The sequence below is a fragment of the Eulemur rufifrons genome, chromosome 3, assembly GCF_041146395.1.
Source record: "Eulemur rufifrons isolate Redbay chromosome 3, OSU_ERuf_1, whole genome shotgun sequence".
NCBI classification, from domain to species: Eukaryota; Metazoa; Chordata; class Mammalia; order Primates; family Lemuridae; genus Eulemur; species Eulemur rufifrons.
This window is the reverse complement of record NC_090985.1, coordinates 1,703,884-1,723,639: the sequence shown is the minus strand read 5'-3', so window position 1 is coordinate 1,723,639 and position 19,756 is coordinate 1,703,884. Positions and strand designations below refer to the sequence as shown.

Genomic DNA, 19,756 nt, shown 5'->3' with positions numbered 1-19,756 from the left:
CTCCGTGTAGACAGGCACCATCCAACTGGCTGGGGACTCCAGGACTTACACCAGTGGCCCCCAGTTCTCAGGCCGTCAGCCCCGGCCCAAGAGTTACACCAGTGGCTTCCCTGGTTCTGAGGCCTCCGGACCTGGTCTGAGCCAACCACCCGCACCCCAGGGTCTCCGGCTTGCAGACGGCCTGTCGTGGGACTTCTCCGCCACCATAATCGTGTGAGCCAGTTCCCCTAACACTTCTCCTCTCAAACCTCTAGATATAGTCATGCATCACTTAATGAGGGAATTGGGCTCCGAGGATGCATTGCTAGGCATTGTCATTGTGTGGCCATCACAGGGTGGACTTACTCAGACCTAAACAGACAGCCGCCTGCACACCTGGGCTGTATGGTAGGCCTTATCGCTCCTAGGCTACAGACCTGTGCAGTATGTTACTGTCCTTTCTACCGTAAGCAATGGCAACACAATGCTAAATATTAGTGTATCTAAACATAGAAAATGTACAGCAAAAATAGAGTATTATAATCTCTGGGGACCAGCACTGAGGTCCACTGCTGACTAAGACGTTGTTATGAGCTGCATGTCTATGTGCGCACACGCACGCACACACACACACACACAAACACACACACACAAACACACGCACACACACACAAACACACACACACACACGCACGCACACACACGTCTATTGGTTCTGCCTCTCTGGAGAACCCTGACTCATACGCCGTGGATTGCCTAAAATGAATCAAATGTGAAAAATGGAGCAGGGGTTGAACTAATTCAGACGGTGTAGACCGATGGCCCGTGGATTGCAGGGCCGCTGCCACCTTGGTTCGGCCACGTGGTGTGTGTCACTGCGATGTGACCGCCTTGTCCGCTCAGCACTGCGTCAGGCCTGGCCCCCTCCTGCATTTACGGCGCCCGCCCACCCCTGTGAGTGTCAGCGTGGCGACCTCCGGGCTGAACCCCACATTCTCCGTGGGGTGTTGAAGAGAGAGGCCGCTACTCCGCGCCTGGAGCTGGGCGAGGGAGCGTGAGCACAGCACACCGCTGGCCTGCCAGAGCTGGGGGAGTATGGGCTCGGGGCTGGCAGGCTCCTGACAGTGGGGGTGTCAGGACTGAGAGGCCTTTAGGAAGCAAGTGCCCTGACGGGAGGCAGCTGTCCTCGCTGAGGGACTGGGCGGCTTTAACCACTTCTCAGAGCAGGCGATGTTCACCAAAACAAGCCGGAACAGGGAGTGTAGACACCACATGTTCTCACACACGTGTGGTCTCACAGAAGTAAAAAGTAGAACAAGGGATACTAGAGGCGTGAAGGGTGGGGGTGGGGACAGGGAGAGATTGTTACAGATACAAAGTTGCAGCTGCGTGGAAGGAATCAGTCCTAGTGTTCTATATCATTGTAGGGTGACCACAGTTAATGTGCTATATAGTTTCTGATAGCTAGGAGGAGGATATGGAATGTTCTCAGCACAGAGAAATGGCAAAGGTCTGAGATGATGGATGTGTGAACTACCCTGATCACTATGCTGTGTACATACCAAAGCATCACCGTGCACCCCATTAATTTGTACAATTATTATATGTCACTTTAAGAGGAGGAGGGAGCCATTGGAGGATTCTAAGTGGGTTTGTAACATGATCTGTTTTGAATTTTTAAAAAATCATTTTGGTTGCTATGTGGAGAATAGATTACAAGACGGAAAAAGTGGAAGCAGGGATTTGGGAGGCCAGGGCAGGAGGATTGCTCAAGGCCAGGAGTCTGAGACCAACCTGAGCAACATAGTGAGACCCCACTCTAAAAATTAAACAACTTTTTTTTTTTTTAAAGTGAAAGCAAGGGCTGGGCGCAGTGGCTCACGCCTGTAATCCTAGCACTTTGGGAGGCTGAGGCGGGTGGATCGCTCAAGGTCAGGAGTTTGAGGTTGCTGTGAACTAGGCTGATGCCACGGCACTCACCCTAGCCTGGGCAACAAAGCGGGACTCTGTCTCCAAAAAAAAAAAAAAAAAAAAAAAGTGAAAGCAGGGTCTAGCAGTTCCTCAATAAGTTAAATATGGCATTTCTATGTGTCCCTGAACTTCCACTTCTAGGCATAGTCCCAAAAGAACTGAAAGCAGGTGTTCAGCCAAAGCCTGTACATGAAGGTTCAGAGCAGCATTGTTCCCAGTAGCCAAGAGGTGGAAGCACCCACATGTCGGCCAACATGAATGGGTAAACAGAATGTGCTGTGGCCATACAGCGGAGTATTGCTTAGCCATAAAAAAGTGAAATTCTGACACACGCTCCGGCAGGGACGAACCTTGGCAACATTGTGCCACGTGAAAGAAGCCAGACACAAAGCCTCCTTCTGTTCGATGGTAGGATCCCATTTATATGGCATGTCCGGAATAGGTAAAGCCACAAGGACAGAGAGCAGAATTGCGGCTGGGTCAAAATGGGTACAAAGTTTCCACTGGGGTGATGAAAAAGTTCTGGAACTAGAGAGTGCACATGGACGGGTGGAAGCATTGTGAACATACTTAATGCCGCTAAACTGTGAAAACCTTAAAATGGTTTAAGAGGCAAATTTTATGTTATGTGTCTTTTCCACAATAATAATAAGAATAGGCCGGGCGCGGTGGCTCACGCCTGTAATCCTAGCACTCTGGGAGGCCGAGGTGGGCGGATTGTTTGAGCTCAGGAGTTCGAGACCAGCCTGAGCAAGAGCGAGACCCCACCTCTACTAAAAATAGAAAGAAATTATATGGACAGCTAAAAATATATATAGAAAAAATTAGCCGGGCATGGTGGTGCATGCCTGTAGTCCCAGCTACTGAGGCTGAGACAGGAGGATCGCTCGAGCTCAGGAGTTTGAGGTTGCTGCGAGCTAGGCTGACGCCACGGCACTCACTCTAGCCTGGGCAACAGAGTGAGACTCTGTCTCAAAAAAAAAAAAATAATAATAATAAGAATAAGAATAAAAGAACTACCCCGCATACAAAATAAAATTTAAAAATAAAACCAGTTCTCACATGTTACTACAACCAAAGAACAGTTAGCCTTTTCCTTTCTAGGAACTATTTCTAGAGACCATTTCTAGAACTATTAATTCTCCATAGGATTCCTTTTTTACTTAAATGTAACATGAATCAGATCGCATTGCTGGGAAGGTCTGTTAAGACAGACGCCTGGTCCCAGGCCCGGAGGTCCCGCTGCAGAGAGTCTGCGGTGGGGGCGTGGAGTCCGCGCAGCCAACGCGTCTGCAGGTGACGCTGCCCCTGCCGGCTGGGGCCCGCACCCCGAGAACCGCCAGTCCAGCATGCTGGTTTGTACTTAGCTATCTGTGGGTTAAGAAAATATCGAACACAGTAAGAGACTAGTGAGGCCAAAGATGCTGTGAAACGAATTTGCAGAACGGTTATTAACCGCAGCCGTATCTCTGCACGTTTGAGCATAGCGGTGAGTGTGTAGGTGGACGTGGTATCGTGGTATTACTCCAGCTGCAGATGACGGTTGGGAAACATGAATTTCAGGACCTACTGCGGTCATCCTGCCCCCTTCTCCCCTCTGCCCCCTTCCCCACTTGCTCCGCCGAACTTGTGGCCCATCCCATGTTGGGGAAGGCCAGACCAGATAATTTTCAAGGAATCTCCCAGTTTTGCGATTCTCTGTTTGTGGCAGATTGTGGTTCGGCACAAGAGCTCTTCGGGTCAGGTTAGGAGCCACGTCAGGGAGCCGGTGTCCTCTGCAAACACAGGAGGCAGGCGAGCGTACAGTATGATTGGATGGGGTGTGCGTGTGTGTGAGAGACAGAGAGACTGACTTAAGAAATTCCACTCCATATAATAAAGCAAAAACTGCTCTCCATCAGGTCACTCTGGGTTTTCTAAGAGGAACCACTTGCCGGAGGGCCGCCGCCGTCTACAGACAAAAGCCGGCGCTGACGGGCTTGTGCCGCCGCGCTCCGAGGTGAGGCCTCGCATTGTAAATGTGTGTGAGAGAAATTAAAACACGTTCTGGGTTTCTGAAGATAAGCAATTTTTACAAAGAAAATTCTTACTAAAAGTATTTAAGACCCAAGGGATTCTCTTAGGCGCAGAAGCCACTGGTGCGCAGGACTCGGGGCCTGGGAGGAACATTCAGCACGCACTGAGTGAACGATGCCATTTTCCAACATGTCCAACAGGCTTTTTACTAACGTGTTTAGGTAGAAAAATCCTTCCAGTGAAGAATAAAAGATTCTATTTGTCTGAATGATACCAGCTTATATTTATTGATAGCTCAGTATGTTCTAGGCACATTTAATTCTAAATTCATATTACGAGGTAAGTACTAGATCATCCTTATTTTACAGATGGGGAAACTGAGGCACAGAGAAGCTGAACAGCATCCTGCAACACACGGCCGGTAGCTGGTGGAGCTAAAATTCAAGCTCAGGTAAACGGAGTCCACAGAAGGAGGACAAGCCACTGTGCCCTGATGCTCTTGAGGGCCTAGAGCTCGGATACCCTTAACCACGTTCTCAGTGTGTTTATTTCCCTTCGAGTGTGTATTACAATTTGATTTTCTTATTTGTTCATTTGTTTATTGTCTGTTTCCTCTGCGGGAATAGAAGCCCCAAGGGGCAGGATCTTCTCTGTTCACTGCTGAATCCAAAAGAACCAAACCGAGTGTGCAGAGTCCCAAACATTTGTTGAATGCATGAGTGAGTGAATTCTGTGCATCAGTTAGCTTGATAATTGGAATCTGATTAAAAGAATGTGTATTATAATTTATTTTTTATTGGCCATTAATTACGAAACAAATGGTCTTTTTTTAAGGCAAAGCCCCCCTGAGACTTGCATGGGAGGACGCCAAGATCTTCTTTAAGGTGACAGCACGTGGCACAGAGAGGAAAACATTGCCCAGGCACACCAGTGACATAAATAAAATCCAAGGGAGAAATTGAGAGAATATATTTACAGCATAAGAAAGAAATGAAAGATTAACATCCAGAATATATAAATAATGCCTGTGAAAAAGAAAGATACAGAAATCTATACAGGTAAGAGTCATGCACAGACATGTCACAATACAGAACTTACAGATGACCCACATGCTTTTGAAGAGCTGCTTATGCTCATGAGTAATCAGGAGCACAACACTGCACATCCACTACTCAGGCAAACGTGCATAAGGTCAGGGCATGTCAGGGGTGGAAGACCAGAACACCCGTCCTCCGTGGGTGGGGGGTAAAGAGGGGCCCGACTTTGGAAAATGACTGGGCACCACCCGGCTGAACAGGCGGATCCTGTGTGACTCAGCGGTCCTCAGAGTGGGGCGGGACCAGTGTCACCTGGGATCTTCCTACAAATGCAGAATCTCAGGTCCCATCGTGAGCTGCTGAATCTGTCTCCCTGGCTGACTGTGTGCACACTGGGGTGGGGATGCCCTTTCTGAGCAGAGGTTCTCACCCTGGGATGCCCACTAGTGGCCTCTGTGGAGTCCTTAAAGGTCCAGGCGCCCAGGCTGAGCCTCGGACTCGTGAAATGGCAGTTCTGAGGCTGGACCGAGGCGTCGGCATTTGTAGGAGCCTCTTGGGTCCTCTCGGTGTGTGACCAAGATCAAGAACCACCAACCAGGCCGGGCGCGGTGGCTCACGCCTGTAATCCTGGCACTCTGGGAGGCCGAGGCAGGTGGATTGTTTCAGCTCAGGAGTTCTAGACCAGCCTGAGCAAGAGCGAGACCCCATCTCTACTAAAAATAGAAAGAAATTATCTGGCCAACTAAAATATATATATAGAAAAAATTAGCCGAGCATGGTGGTGCATGCCTGTAGTCCCAGCTACTCGGGAGGCTGAGGCAGGAGGATCGCTTGAGCCCAGGAGTTTGAGGTTGCAGTGAGCTAGGCTGACGCCACGGCACTCACTCTAGCCTGGGAAACAAAGCGAGACTCTCACAAAAAAAAAAAAAAAAAAAAACCCACCAACCAGAAGTCTCTTCCTTCACGGGGCGTATTCATGCAAAACGACCTTTAGTGGCAAAAGCCGGGAATGTGATCTAAATGCCACCGAGAGCCGGCTGCATGAACCGGGAGGGCCTTGCAACGCCGCACGGTGACAGGTGCCAACAGCGGCCTCGCGGTCAACACGGGCAGGTCCACAGGGGTCGCGTCGAGTGAAAGAAGGGGATGAAGACTACAGCGGCAGGGTTGTCATGACACAGAATCATAAAGAGCAAACTTATATTCACACGTGCATATATGTATACACAAACATATATCACACACTTACACACGGTTTTGCTGTGAAGAAAGGAATGACTGAGGGGAAATCGGGACGGTGGTTACCCTGGAATATGAGGGGGAAAGAATGTGATTGGGGGGAGGGGGGAGAAAGTGGGTCCCTAAAGTCCTGGCAATATTCTATTTCAGATTCAGCAGTGGGAATATAAGTTTTCATATTGTCCCCTTAGCCTTTTTTACCCTTGAACTGTGAAAATATGGTTTTTATCCACTCCTTCAGGAGATGAAATATTAAAATTTGAAATTTAAAAAAGTTTCTTAAAGGGCACACACAAGTTCCCCTGAGCCCCCTTCTTAAGTGTGACTTTCACCTCCGAGGACGTCCCCGCGGCTCTGGGTGGTCCCTGCTCCAGCCCTGCTGCAGTTCCGGAGACGCTGCCCACTCCAGGTCCCGTCCCGCCTTGGGACTTGCCGGGTGGGCTGGGAGCTGCGTGGCCTCACAGGCCCGTCTGGGGCTCTCGGCAGCGTGGCAGAGCGGGCCTGGGGCATTCAGACAGGAGACGGCACCCGTGCGGGTCTGGAGGCCCTGGGCCCGTCTCCACCCACACCCAGACGCGGCCAGGTAGGGCCAGGCGTGAACAAGCTGGGACCAGCCCCGAGGTTCATCATGTAGCAACAGCGTGAGGATTAAGTAACCCCAAGTAACCCCGTAGCGAGGGCAGCCACAGGGCAAGCTCTTGCCCAACAGTTCTCAAAGTGTTTTCTGTTTTGTTCTAAACCCAGACCTTGCCCATCCATTTAATGAGCGGGTCCAAGCCCCCATTTCCTCTTGCAAGATGTTTCTACCTGCAGAACTTCATCTGATCCTTGCTTGGCTGTGTGGCGGGTTTAGGGATAAGGAACCGTTTTAGGGATAAGGAACAGGCCTCGCGCAGCTAAGGGATGTGCTCAAGGTCACACAGTCACCATGGCACGAACACTCCAGCCAGACCTGCTGCCTCTGCTTCCAGGACTGCTCCCTGTCTCATCTGCTGGGCCGGCAGGTGCTTCTGCGCTGGGCTCTGGGGTATCCAGAGACCCCCTTCCTCGTGCGCAGAGCTGCGACAGACTCACGGCCCCTGGGCTTGACTGCGGGATAAACCCTAACTCCTTACCCTCCACAGTCTGCACTCACAGCGCTCAGAATCCAAAAGTATGGGTTTTCAAAGAGCCTGTAAGTACCGTCTAGTTCTCTGTCCTTAATCTTTCAGAATCACTGATACCCTTCGTTGAAGCTGTGGACTTTCTCCCCCCAAAAATGCCCGTAGGTACTGAAGTACAGCCTGCGATTGCAAAGGGTCACAGGTCCCAAGGCTCGGTTAAGAAGTGCAGATCAAGCATGGTGGTTTCTCAAAAAACTAAACACAGAATTACCATCTGATCCAGCAATTCCACTTCTGGGTATTTATCCAAAATATATGAATGGTAAAGAAAATATGGCATGTACATACAATAAAATGTGGTATATCTATACCATGGAGTTCTACTCAGCCACAAAAAACAGTGGTGATCTAGCATCTCTTGTATCATCCTGGATGGACCTGGACCCCATTCTACTAAGTGAAGCATCACAAGAATGGAACAACAAACACCACATGGACTCACCATCAAATTGGTACTAACTGATCAACACTTAAGTGCACATACAGTAGTAATTCATCGGGTGTCAGGCAGGTGGGAGGGGGAGGAGGGGATGGGCATATTCACACTCACACCTAATGGGTGCGGTGCGCACCATCTATGGGATGGAATTAGTTCTGACTTGGGCTTGTAGTTCTGACTCGGGTGGGGCAAAGGAAATATATGTAACATAGACATTTGCACCCCCATAATATTCTGGAAAAAAAAGAAAGAAAAACCAAAAAAAAAAAAAAGAAAAAAAAAGAGAGAGAGAGAGAGAAAGAAAATTATTCAGCCTTAAAAAGGAATGCAGTCTGTCACATGAATGAACCTTAAGGACATTACTCTAAGTGAAATAAGCCAGACACAAAAGGACAAATGCTATGTGAGTCCATTATACTCGATCCCGAGTGTAGTCAAATTTGCAGGGACAGAGAGTAGAATGGTGGTCGCCAGGGGCTGGGTGAGGAGGGACTGGGCGTTTTTGTTTAATGGGTACAGAGTTTCAGTTTGGGAAGATGAAATAGTTCCAGAGATGGATGATGGTGATGGTTGCACAACAGTGTGAATGTAATTAAATGCCACTAAACTGTACACCTAAAAATGGTTTAAAAGGTAAATTTTTAATGTGTATTTAATGACCCACCCACAGAAGAACTGCAGGTGGAACAGACCCCTCACCCCACACATGAGGATTCTGCGGCCCAGGCAGCGGCCAGGGCCCTGGCTGAGAAGGACCAGGGCCAGGACCAGGCCAGGCCTCCTTGCCGGCCCCTGCTCTGGAACACCACCCCCCCCACCCGCCGGGAAGCTCTGGGCAAGTTCCTTTGGGAATGACCACGTCTCCTGGTGAAATCCTGGTGGGCAAAGCCTCGGTAGGAGTTGGCATCAGAGCTGGACAGAATGAAATGTGGTATTTATGTCAACTTCATCTATCCGTTTGACAACCCTCACACACGAGGGGGTTAGACTTATCCAGAATGATTTGTTCTCTCTAGTGAAAGAGCATTTTCCGCGGGAGTGGGACGATGCCATCCAGTGTGGTTCCAGAACAAATTACAGTAACAAGGGATCTTACTGCTACCGTTTTATAACTACTTCACATGAATCCTGAAGAATGGGCTTGGGCTTTCTTCTTTGTAATGGTTAATTAAAAATGCAATTAAACAGCATCAACAGAAATGTATCCTGGTTAACATTTTGGTGCCCAGCCAGCTGTTTGTCCAAGTTTGAGTGGTGGAGGAGGGGCAGGGGTGGGGAGGGAATCACACACGAGCTATGTGGTGACCAGTTTTGTCATAAACAGCGTCTTGAAAATCTTTCCACGGCACTCAGTGTTACTCTATAGCATGATGACTGAATCCCTACGGCTGGAAGCAGACTGTCTGCAAGTTTTCACTGTTACTAAGGGTAGAGCAGGGATTCTCCTATGTAAGTCTATTTTATATTCTTGATTATTTCCTAAGGATAACTTCCTAGAAGCCAAATGGTTAGATTAAATGACTGAACATTGTTAAGATTTTGATAGAAAGTTTGTACCTATGTGTGTGTAAAGGTAGCGGTGTAATTTTCGAGCGCCCTTTTATCCACACCCTTACACCAGCGGGTGGTATACCACCTGCCGACTAAAGAGCCCTTGGGCTTTGAATAAGCCTCAGCAGTAGCCAGGCAGCAGTCACACTGGGCTTCGGGTGAGGCTGGACTGGCTTCAGCTGTAACCTGGCCCCGGTGGCCATGAGTGGGTGCCCACATCATCCTCCACCAACTCCCGCAGCCCAGCACAGAGAGTGAGGGAAGAGAGTGAGAGACTCTCCCTGGTAATCCAGGGAGTTCTCCTGTATGTCACCCAAGCCCACCAAGGCGGTACCACGAGGGGTCTGCAACAGCCATAGCATTACTGGGCTTGGGGCACCCCCAGTGCTGATATGGCTGCAGTGACCAAAGACTTAGACCACAACACTCAATTCCCTCTGAGTATCTGGAAAGACCTCAAGAAGGACAAACAAGCCCAGACTGTGAACATTAAAATAAATCTCTAATGCCCAGACATGGACCAATATTCACAAGCATCAAGAACATCCCAGAAAAACACGACCTCACCAAATGAACTAAATAAGGTTCTAACGACCTGGAGTGATGGAGATATGTGACCCTTCAGACAAAGAATTCAAAGTATCTGTCCTGAAGAAGCTCAGTGAACTACAAGACAACACAGAGAAGGAATTCAGAAGCCTAACAGAGAAATTTAACAAAGAGACTGAAAGAATTTTTTAAAAATCAAGCAGAAATTCTGGAGTTGAAGAATTCAATTGACAAACCGAGAAATGCATGCTCTCAAAAGCAGAAGTGCTCAAGCGGAAGAAAGAATTAGTGAGCCTGAAGACAGGCTATTTGAAAATATAGTCAGAAGGGGGAAAAATAAAAAGAATGAAGCATGCCTACAAGATCTAGAAAACAGCTGCAAAGGGGCACATCTAAGAGTTATTGGCCTTAAAGAGGAGGCAGAGAGAGAGATTGAAATAGAAAGTTTATTCAAGAAATAATAACAGAAAACATTCTAAACCTAGTGAAAAATATAGATATTCAGATACAAGAAGGCCAAAGAATACCAAGCAGATTTAATCCAAACAAGACTACATCAAAGCATTTATAATAAGATCACAAAGGTCATGGATAAAGAAAAGGTCCTAAGAGAAGCAAGGAAAAAGAAAACAACAACATATAAAGGAGCTTCAATACATGTGGCCACAGACTTCTCAGTGGAAACCATACAGGAGAGAGTGGAATGACACATTCAAAGTGTTGAAGCAATAAACCCTTAACCTTAGAATATTACATCCTGCAAAAACACCCTCCAAACATGAAAGAGAAATACCCAAACAAAAGCTGAGGGATTTCATCAGCACCAGACCTGTCCTACAAGAGATGCTAAAGGGAGGTCTTCAATCTAAGAGAAAAAGATGGCAATGAACAAGAAATCAAGGTACACAACTCACTGGTAACAATAAGCACACAAATACAGAACACTCATTGCTATCACTGTCGTATATAAACCACTTATATCTTCAGTGGGAAGACTAAGAGACAAACCTACCAAAAAAAACTACAACAGCTTTTTGAGAGATAGATAGCGTAAAGAGATATGGATAGAAACAATAAAAAGTTAACAAGTTGGGGGGATGGAATTAAAGGGTAGCATTTGTTAGATTTCTCTTTGCATGTTTGTTTACCAGCAAAGTTGTCATATATTTAAAATAATTAGTTATAAAATGTTTTTTGCAAGCTTCACGGTTACCTCAAATCAAAACACCTACAACAGATGCACAAAACATAAAAAGCAAGAAATTAAAACACACTACCAGAGAAAATCACTTTTAACAAAAGAAGACAGGAAGGAAATAAAAAAGAAAGAGAGGACCACAAAGCAACCAGAAATCAAGTAACAACATGGCAGGAGTAAGTCCTTACCTATCGATAACAACACTGAGTGTGAATGGACTAAACTCTCCAATCAAAAGACAGAGTGTCTGAGTGGATAAAAAACCAGGACTCAACTATATGTTGTCTGCAAGAAACACACTTCACCTATGAAGACACACACAGACTGAAAATAAAGGGATGAAAAAAATATTCCATGCCAAGGGAAATCAAAAAAGAGCAGGAGTAGCTATACTTCTATCAGATAAAACCGATTTCAACACAAGAACTGTAAGAGACAAAGAAGGTCATTATATAATGATAAAGGGTCAATTCAGCAAGAGGATATAACAATTCTAAATATTTATGCACCCAGCACTGGAGCACCCAGATATATAAAACAAATATCATCGGGGCCAAAGAGAGAGTTAGACCCCAATACAATAATCTTGGAGATTTCAACACTCCACTCTCAGCATTGGACAGATCTTCCAAACAGAAAATCAACAAAGAAACATTGGACTTAATCTGCACTACAGACCAAATGGACCTAATAGATATTTACAGAACATTTCACCCGACAGCTGCAGAATACACATTCTTCTCCTCAGCTCATGGATCATTCTCAAGGACAGACCATATGTTAGGCAACAAAACAAGTTTTAAAAAATTCAAAAAAAAAATTGAAATCATACCAAGTATTTTCTGTGACCACCATGGAATAAAACTAGAAATCAATAACAAGAGAAACATTGGAAAATATACAAACACACAGAAGTTAAACAATATGCTCCTGAATGACCAGTGTGTCAATGAGGAGATTAAGAAAGAAATTAAAAACTTACCTGAAACAAATGACAATGAAAACACAACATATCAAAACCTGTGGGATACCGCAAAAGCAGTATTGAGAGGAAAGTTTATAGCAATAAGTGCCTACATTAAAAAAAAGTACAAAAGCTTCAAATAAACAACCTAATCATGCATCTCAAAGAACCAGAAAAACAAGAGCAAACCAAACCCAAAATTAGTAAAAGAGAAATAATAAAGATCAGAGCAGAAATAAATGAAAATGAAACAAAAAATACAAAAGATCAACAAAACAAAAAGTTGTCTTTTGAAAAGATAAACAAAATTGACATACCTTTAGCCAGACTAAGAAAAGCAAATAGAAAAGACCCAAATAAATAAAATCAGAGATAAGAAAGGAGACATTACAGCTGATACTGCAGAAATCCGAAGGATCATTAGAGACTGCTCTGACCAACTATATGTCAATAAATTGGAGAACCTACAAGAAATGGGTAAATTCCTAGATGCAAACAACCTACCAAGGTTGAACCAGGAAGAAATCCCAAACCTGAATAAACCAATAACAAGTAACGAGATAGAAGCAGGAATAAAAAGTCTCCCATCAAAGAAAAGTCCAGGACCCCATGGCTTCACTGCTGAACCCTACCAAGCATTCAAAGAACAGCAAATGCCAATCCTAAACTATTCCACAAATCAAGGAGGAGGGAATCCTCCCAAACTCATTCTAAGAGGCCTGTAACACCCTGATACCAAAACCAAAGACACAACAACAAAAAAAGAAAACTACAGACCAATCTCTCTGATGAACACAGATGCAGAAATCCTCAAAAAAATACCAGGAAACCAAATTCCACAACACACTGAAAAGATTATTCATTGTGATCAAGTGGGATTCATTCCTGGGATGCAAGGATGGTTCGACATATGCAAACCAATCAAGTGATGTGATACATTGTATCCACAGAGGAAGGACAAAAAAACCACACGATCATTTCAATTGAAGCTGAAAAAGCATTCAGTAAAATCCAACATCCCTTCCTGAAAAAAACCTGTCAAAAAACTGGGTGTAGTGTATCTTTTTGAAGATAATTTGGCTTTTTAAAAATTTCCAGTTCTTCAAATGTTGCTGCTCTATTGTCTTTTGAGAACTCCACCTTGGTCAATAATAGCTCTGTGCCAGCAACACAATTTACAGCAGGAAATGGACAGTATTTGCACAGCCCTTGTCTCATTTAACACTTATATTCCCTAAGTGAGGGAAGAAATAAGGGAAACATACCAGGGGACCAGAGAACGTAGGGAGGAACAAGGTCAGACACAGATCAGATATGGCCCCAGCCCCTCTCCCTAAAGGCTCAGCTGGACTGGAAAAGATACCTGGCACGTTTGCACTTTTGAGTCCTGGTTCTCAGGAGCAGCAGAGGTCGGCAGGTGACCTACAGAAGAGGCAGCACTGGGAAAGGGGCATTTGCCTTTCACCTTGAGCCCAAGCTCCCCCAGATCCAGACAACACACCCTGCCCTGTTCTCGTCAGATTTGACACATTGTGACCATTTCCCGACTGCTCAGAGGTCTGCAGACTGTGGACCCTGCTCCTCGTCCCCACACCCGGATTCAGGGAAATATTCCCAGAAGGAGCCGCCTGACGGTCCATCTGCCCTTTCAAGCCTCCGGAGTCTCACCTTTCCATTTCCGTCTTGAGCAGGCGTGCTTACAGGTTTTATTTTTCAACAGAAGACACTTTTTCTATTGTGACACAGTAACAATCATTCTGTTCTCCAGTTTTCAAAGGACACAACAGCGATGATTTAAATTAGGATCTGAGATTTTCCTGGGCTTGTGATGACTGATCCCAATGTGTCTCACTCTGCTCAACCGTGGGGTCACGCAGCAGCCTACCCAGCAGGCAGTGGTAACACGGGCACAATACCTCGCTCTGAATGCTCTCTCTAGGCCTCTCACAGTGATAAAGGGATTTTTACAAGCGCAAAGCATGACTTCCCATATTAGAAATAATACATAGTATCTTCTCTAGACTCTTCGAGGACTTCGAGTAGCCACTTGACTAGGGAGAAAGAACAGTAAGTGACGCCCCACCCCCCGCCCCCGAACGCCGGGGTTCTGTCCCGGGTCCGAATGGGGTGCAGCCCCACAAAGAGCCGGCAGCGCAGGACGGCTGACCCGCAGGAGTCCCCTGAGGTTCTCGCCCCGGGATGCCCACGTTCTCCACGTGCCACCCTCACGCTGTCCCCATGCCAAACTCTGGCAAAAGGGGAACACAACGCCCTCCTCAGTTTTGGGAATGCACGCGCTTCTTCAAGGGGATATAAACTGTCCTCACTGGTTACAAAACCAATGCAGTGAAAGGGCTTTGCCGCCTTAGTTTCTGTTGTTGTCAATCTTACTGTTTCCCGTGAGCACTGCTGGAAGGGGGCAGACAAAAGGGAATTCACTGAACGGGTTGGGAGGAAAAACAGAAGGGGTTACGGACGGATGGCGCGAGCAGCAGACAGGATGGGAACCAGGTCTTTGGCAACCTCACACCTGCTCTCTGGCCCTGGAGGCAGGACGGGCTTGTGCTTCTCTCCCGCCTTGGTGAGCCCCTCGCGCTCACCCGATTCGAGGTCGGGAAGTGGCCTGCGTACACGGGCGTGCACACACTCACCGGTGCACACTCCTCTGCTCACGGCTTCCCCGCTACCGGCATTTCCCCTCGCTGCGCGCTCAGGAGAGCGTTTTCAGAGCTGAAACCAGCGTCCCTCACTCGCCCTTTTCCGGTCAGGCAGTCACAGGCAGGAGGAACTACAGAACACACCTGACCTGGGCTCCCTCCCTGCCTCACTTTGCTCTGTGACTCGGTCGCACGCTGTTTAGATGCCATCTGCACTTCACTGCCGCGCGTTTTATACCTTGGCTTCTTCCGACAGCAGTCTGAGGTCTTTCACAAACGACAGCCTGCACCGTGAGAGGCAGTGCGTCTGTGAGCCCAAGGGTTTCTTCTTAAAGCAAGACCAAACTGGTTCTCCCGTTCCCCGTGTTCTCGGATGAGAGAGGAAGAACTCGCCCACACGCTCTGATCCATGCATCCTTTATTCCGTCACCAGCCACCTGCTCCTCCGAGCAGCGGTACACAAACCGGCAGCCAGCCGCCATCCAGCTGCACAGCGATCGAGGCTTACAGTACATTTAAGGCTTTTAAATTGGAAAACAAAATTAAAGTAAAACCAAAGAAACCCCAAACCCAAACCCCCAACCAATACAAGTAGTGTAGCATTTTTAAGCATCTGACATTTCCGATGCTCATTCGGCTCAACTCCAGTGTCAAAACCCAAATCACTCCTAAACTAAAAAGATTAGTTCAGTGAAATTTTAATTACATAAATTCTTCAAAGCATAAACTTGGAATTTTTGTCTTGGAAATGTTATAAAATTTTTAATAGCAAAACCTAGAAATAAAAACGTATTAACAAAATGTATTCGATCATTTACATACAAACAAGGAGTCTGCAGTTCATTGTTGTAGCCGACGAAAGGAAACTGCCCATCAGGAACCTATGCACAAGGTGACTGCAAATATGTACAGTTCTTTAAAAAGGCCCACGAGGAGATGTGAGAGAAGGTGAGTCGGCTGGGCTCTCTGTAAACCAACCAATCAAAATATTAAAACTCTGTTGGCTAGTAATAAATTTACACTTAAAAAAGCCCCCAGTTTTCTTTTGTTTAAGAATATTCCAGTTATATTTATGTGGTTACAGTTGATGAAGCTGTTCATGACAGATCCAGTCAATTACCCTTCGGCTCATGTGTTTGGGGAAAGATCGGCATGGTAATGAAAATTAATTAAAAAACTCTCACCACAATGGTTTTCCAGTTACACTATCACAGCGTCACAAATGGACTGAACCCACGAATCCAGGGGCCGAAAGAGCTGCAAACACCGAGAGCCCTGGTGGGGACGGGCGAGTCCCGCCCACTGAGTCAGCAATGGCGGCAGGACGGAGAGACGGGGTCCACCCCGGACAGCACTGGAACCCGCCCCACCTCCCGCTCTCGGCCCACCCCGCAGGGCAGCGAAGCCGGAGTCTCGACCGTCCAGTTTATCATGTTGTGTGAGTTAGTAGAACAATCTCTAGATAAAAAAGATGGAGATTTCATCAGCTCTTGATTAGAACACCCTAAAGGCCAGGAACGTCTTCGTGGTTACCGAGCCCTTACAGCTACCCAGGTAAAGCGTGTGCAAACCAGAGGACTCTTCCGTTCACAGTAAATGAGGTAAAATCGAGTTGTCGTCTTCAGGAATTAGGAAGTTCGTGAGATATGAACTGTTTTAGTCTCTCTAGGTACTGTGCGTAAAGCTCTATGTCGTTGTGCCCGGCCCCTTCCACCCAGAGGGGCTCCACCGCGCGCGGGCAGCGCTCGTACATCGCGAGGCCGTGGGAGAAATCGATGACCTCGTCCTCCGTACCGTGAATGACCAGCACAGGGGAGGTGACTTTAGATATCTTGTCGATGCTGCAAAATGGAAGGGGGGGCAGAAAGAGACTCCTTTAGTTTTGCTCTCGGATAAGACATCACACCTACCGACAAGCGAATCAACATCCACCGGCGAGGAAGTGAACACCGTGGGTTTTTTCTTTTTAATTAAAGACTTGGTTCTTTAGAGCAGCCTCAGGTTCACAGCAACACTGAGGAGCACGGAGAGCTCCCACGGACCCCTGCCCCCCACGCACGACACCCCCACCGCAGTGGGACGGTCGCTACGGCTCATGACCCTGCACTGACACCTTATGGTCATTGTGCCTTTTATTCTCTCACTTTTTTCTACTAATTCATTTTTTTCTTAAATGAACTTTTCATTCTGGACTAGTTTTAGATGTGCAGAAAAGGTACAAAGGTAAGACAGTTCCTGCACACTCCTGACCCACCTCCTGTGCGGCCGAGTCGCGCGTCACCGTGGGGCGTTGTCAGACTGAGAAGCCAGAGTGTGGGCACCTTACCACGGACTCGGCTCCACACTTTATTTGGATTTCACGCATTTTTCCACTAACGTCCTTTTTCTGTTCCAGGATCCAATCTCGGATACCACACTGCATGCGGCTGTTTGTTTTTCTTAAAAGTATTTTATTAAAAACAGAACTCTTAAGAGCATCAGACTAACAAAACAGTAATTAATATTTTTGATATATTCATATTTTTGAGAGGATTTTTTTTTTCTTTAAAGTAAACAGGCCGGTACTTAACATAACTGAATGAATGTCTCTTTGGGAAATTGAATAACAAGATACAAATTCCATTTTATAAAAGCTAATGCCTAAATTTTAAAATAAAAACTGTACTATTTAGCTTGAAAACCTAATGTCATGCCTAGGTTTGGCTCCAAATGACTTCTGTCTACAAAAACCAGATCTACCCGCAAAGGATGAGCATTTGGGGATCTTCAGAAGAATGTGCGTCAGGCGCCGACGGCGTATTCCAAGAGCAAGTCACCGGACGCTGGGCATTCTGGGCCGGCTGTGCAGGGGGCTCCTCTGATGGGGATTTACCAGGCATGTGACCCACGGAAAAGTCCGGAGAAACGGATCTCTCTGTCCTGCCAAAGGGCCTCCTGTAGCTGACTTCTCTGTCCATACTTGAACCCAGTCAAAGTGACAAAAGGCTACAAACTGGTATTATTTGTGGGCATCTGTTTGTTAAAAACAGCAGCCAACAGTTATTAAACATTTACACGGCTGGGTGCTTTGTACTTCACACACGAAATCTTGTTTAGTTGCCAGTGAAACACGGGAGAGGCAGGAGCACGGCTGCTCTGTCAGGGAGGGGCTGCGGCGGAGAGCGGCTGCTACGTAACACGCAGGCGGCCGTGCGGATGACGCAGCTCTGGCCGACCGCACACCCCGAACATCTGCAAACAACCGCCGTCCAGTCCTCACCCACAGCTCGCGAGGCTGCAGACCACTTCCACCCCGGGAAGCTGCAGAACCTCATCCAGCACGCAATTTGCAAAGAGCAGGGCCGTTGGGGCAGTATCCAATTATGCAGATGAGGAACCTTATTTGGAGCCCTACTGTCCCCTAACATTTAATTTTAAAGTGACTTTCTTTAAGAGGGTTCAATTACACCCCATTAAAAAGATATTTACGCAACGGCTGCAGTGGGCCTGGGACTACGGCTCCGCGCCACACAGCTGGAGAGAATCTGCTCCTGGCGTGTGTCAGTGAGGGTCGATCCGTCATCTGACCCGAAATAAAAGAAAATAAACCACAGACAGAGTCATGATCAGGCCTGTTTTCTTTATTACTAAGAGGGCACGTCAAGGCGTCTCCCTTTACGGGGAGGACACAGAGACGACTCTGCCCGTTGGTAGCCAGGGACGCTGCCAGCAAACGATCACTAACTCAGTTACTGATCAAAGTCCGTGCAGCCGCTAATGGTTTGAAACCTATCACATTGATAACGCATGGTATTGAATATGAGGCATGGTCTCTTTTTGCTGTCTCTGATCACCGACCTTAATTAAACAAATTAGTTAATCTCCCTAAGCCTCAGTTTCCTAATGTGTAAAATGAGTATAGTCAGTGGACCAAGTTTTTCAGGCCGGAGAGAAGATTAAGGGGGAAAATGGGCATAAAATGCGCAGCCTGGCTCTCAGATAAACTCAGCATAGGATTAGCTGTTCGTCTGCTATTAATTAGTAAGTTGCAATTAGTTGTCATGGCTGTATTTCAAGGTATATGCTAATTTAAGAGCCAGGAAAAAACCTATTTGTCTTGTTGCCAGGGTAACTGCTGGCATTGCTTCCCACAAACATGCTGAATATCCGTCTTTCAACAGACTGGCCTCTCATTCCCAATTCAGCACAAACCAGGCCACATTTGAGATGCACAGTGGCCCTGCTTAGCATGCCCAGCCACTCCACTGGGCATCTGCAGTGCAGCTTTCCCATGAGGCCGAATTTCCCTGAATCCTGGTAGAAACTGCACAGCGCTGAGGTTCACCCAAGGAGCTAACAGGTTTCTTCCTGTGAAACAGGACAGTCTGGGCAACGGATCTGTGTAACCAAATGATGTTCTTTCCCTGCCACCCCCAGCAGTAGCAGAATGATAGCAATTAACAGGTCAATGAAAGCCCTAAAACTGGACATTTCTGCTGAGCCTTTTTCCATAAAATGCAACACCAGCCGGCCAGTCCTGCTACAACCAACCGCCTTAGGCCACTTCAGCAACGTACTGCGGGAGAGCTTGGGTGCAAACACTTTTTATTACAAACACTTCCCTTATCTTAGGTTGAAAAAACAAAGTAGAAATGTTCAAACAGAGGTATTTAAGGAGCCAGTGCGCTTGCTGCTTTTGCAGTTAGAGTACATTTTCTTCCCTCTGTTCGCGGGGCTGGGCACCGCAGGGGTCAGGCTGGCAGCTGCCCTGCCGCCTCCAACGGGCCGGCGGGCGAGGCCCCAGGCGCGCAGTGGGCTCCCCCTTCCCAGCTTCCCCTGGGGTGCGGGCACCTCTGCAGGGGTGAGGGCTTCCGGTCAAAGCGGCAGAGCAGGATGGGACGGGTGGCAGGGGGGTTGTTCCCTGATAATACTGTCCCTGTGGCCACTTACAAAGATCAGAGCCTGGCCTTCCAGGTGACTCACTTCAGCTTTCTCGTTCTACTTACAACCAGAT

The 19,756-nt window shown here is 47.1% G+C and overlaps 1 protein-coding gene across 1 annotated transcript in view; it reads right to left on the bottom strand.

Annotated features, from left to right (window-relative positions):
• Positions 1-15,164: 15,164 nt before the first annotated feature.
• Positions 15,165-19,756, bottom strand: part of ABHD17C (abhydrolase domain containing 17C, depalmitoylase) — a 44,991-nt gene continuing 40,399 nt past the window's right edge. Inside the window, exon 3 of the mRNA XM_069465631.1 lies at positions 15,165-16,604. Within this exon, the coding sequence (XP_069321732.1) occupies positions 16,385-16,604 (220 nt within the window). The 3' untranslated portion in view covers positions 15,165-16,384. The remainder of the gene's footprint in view (positions 16,605-19,756) is intronic.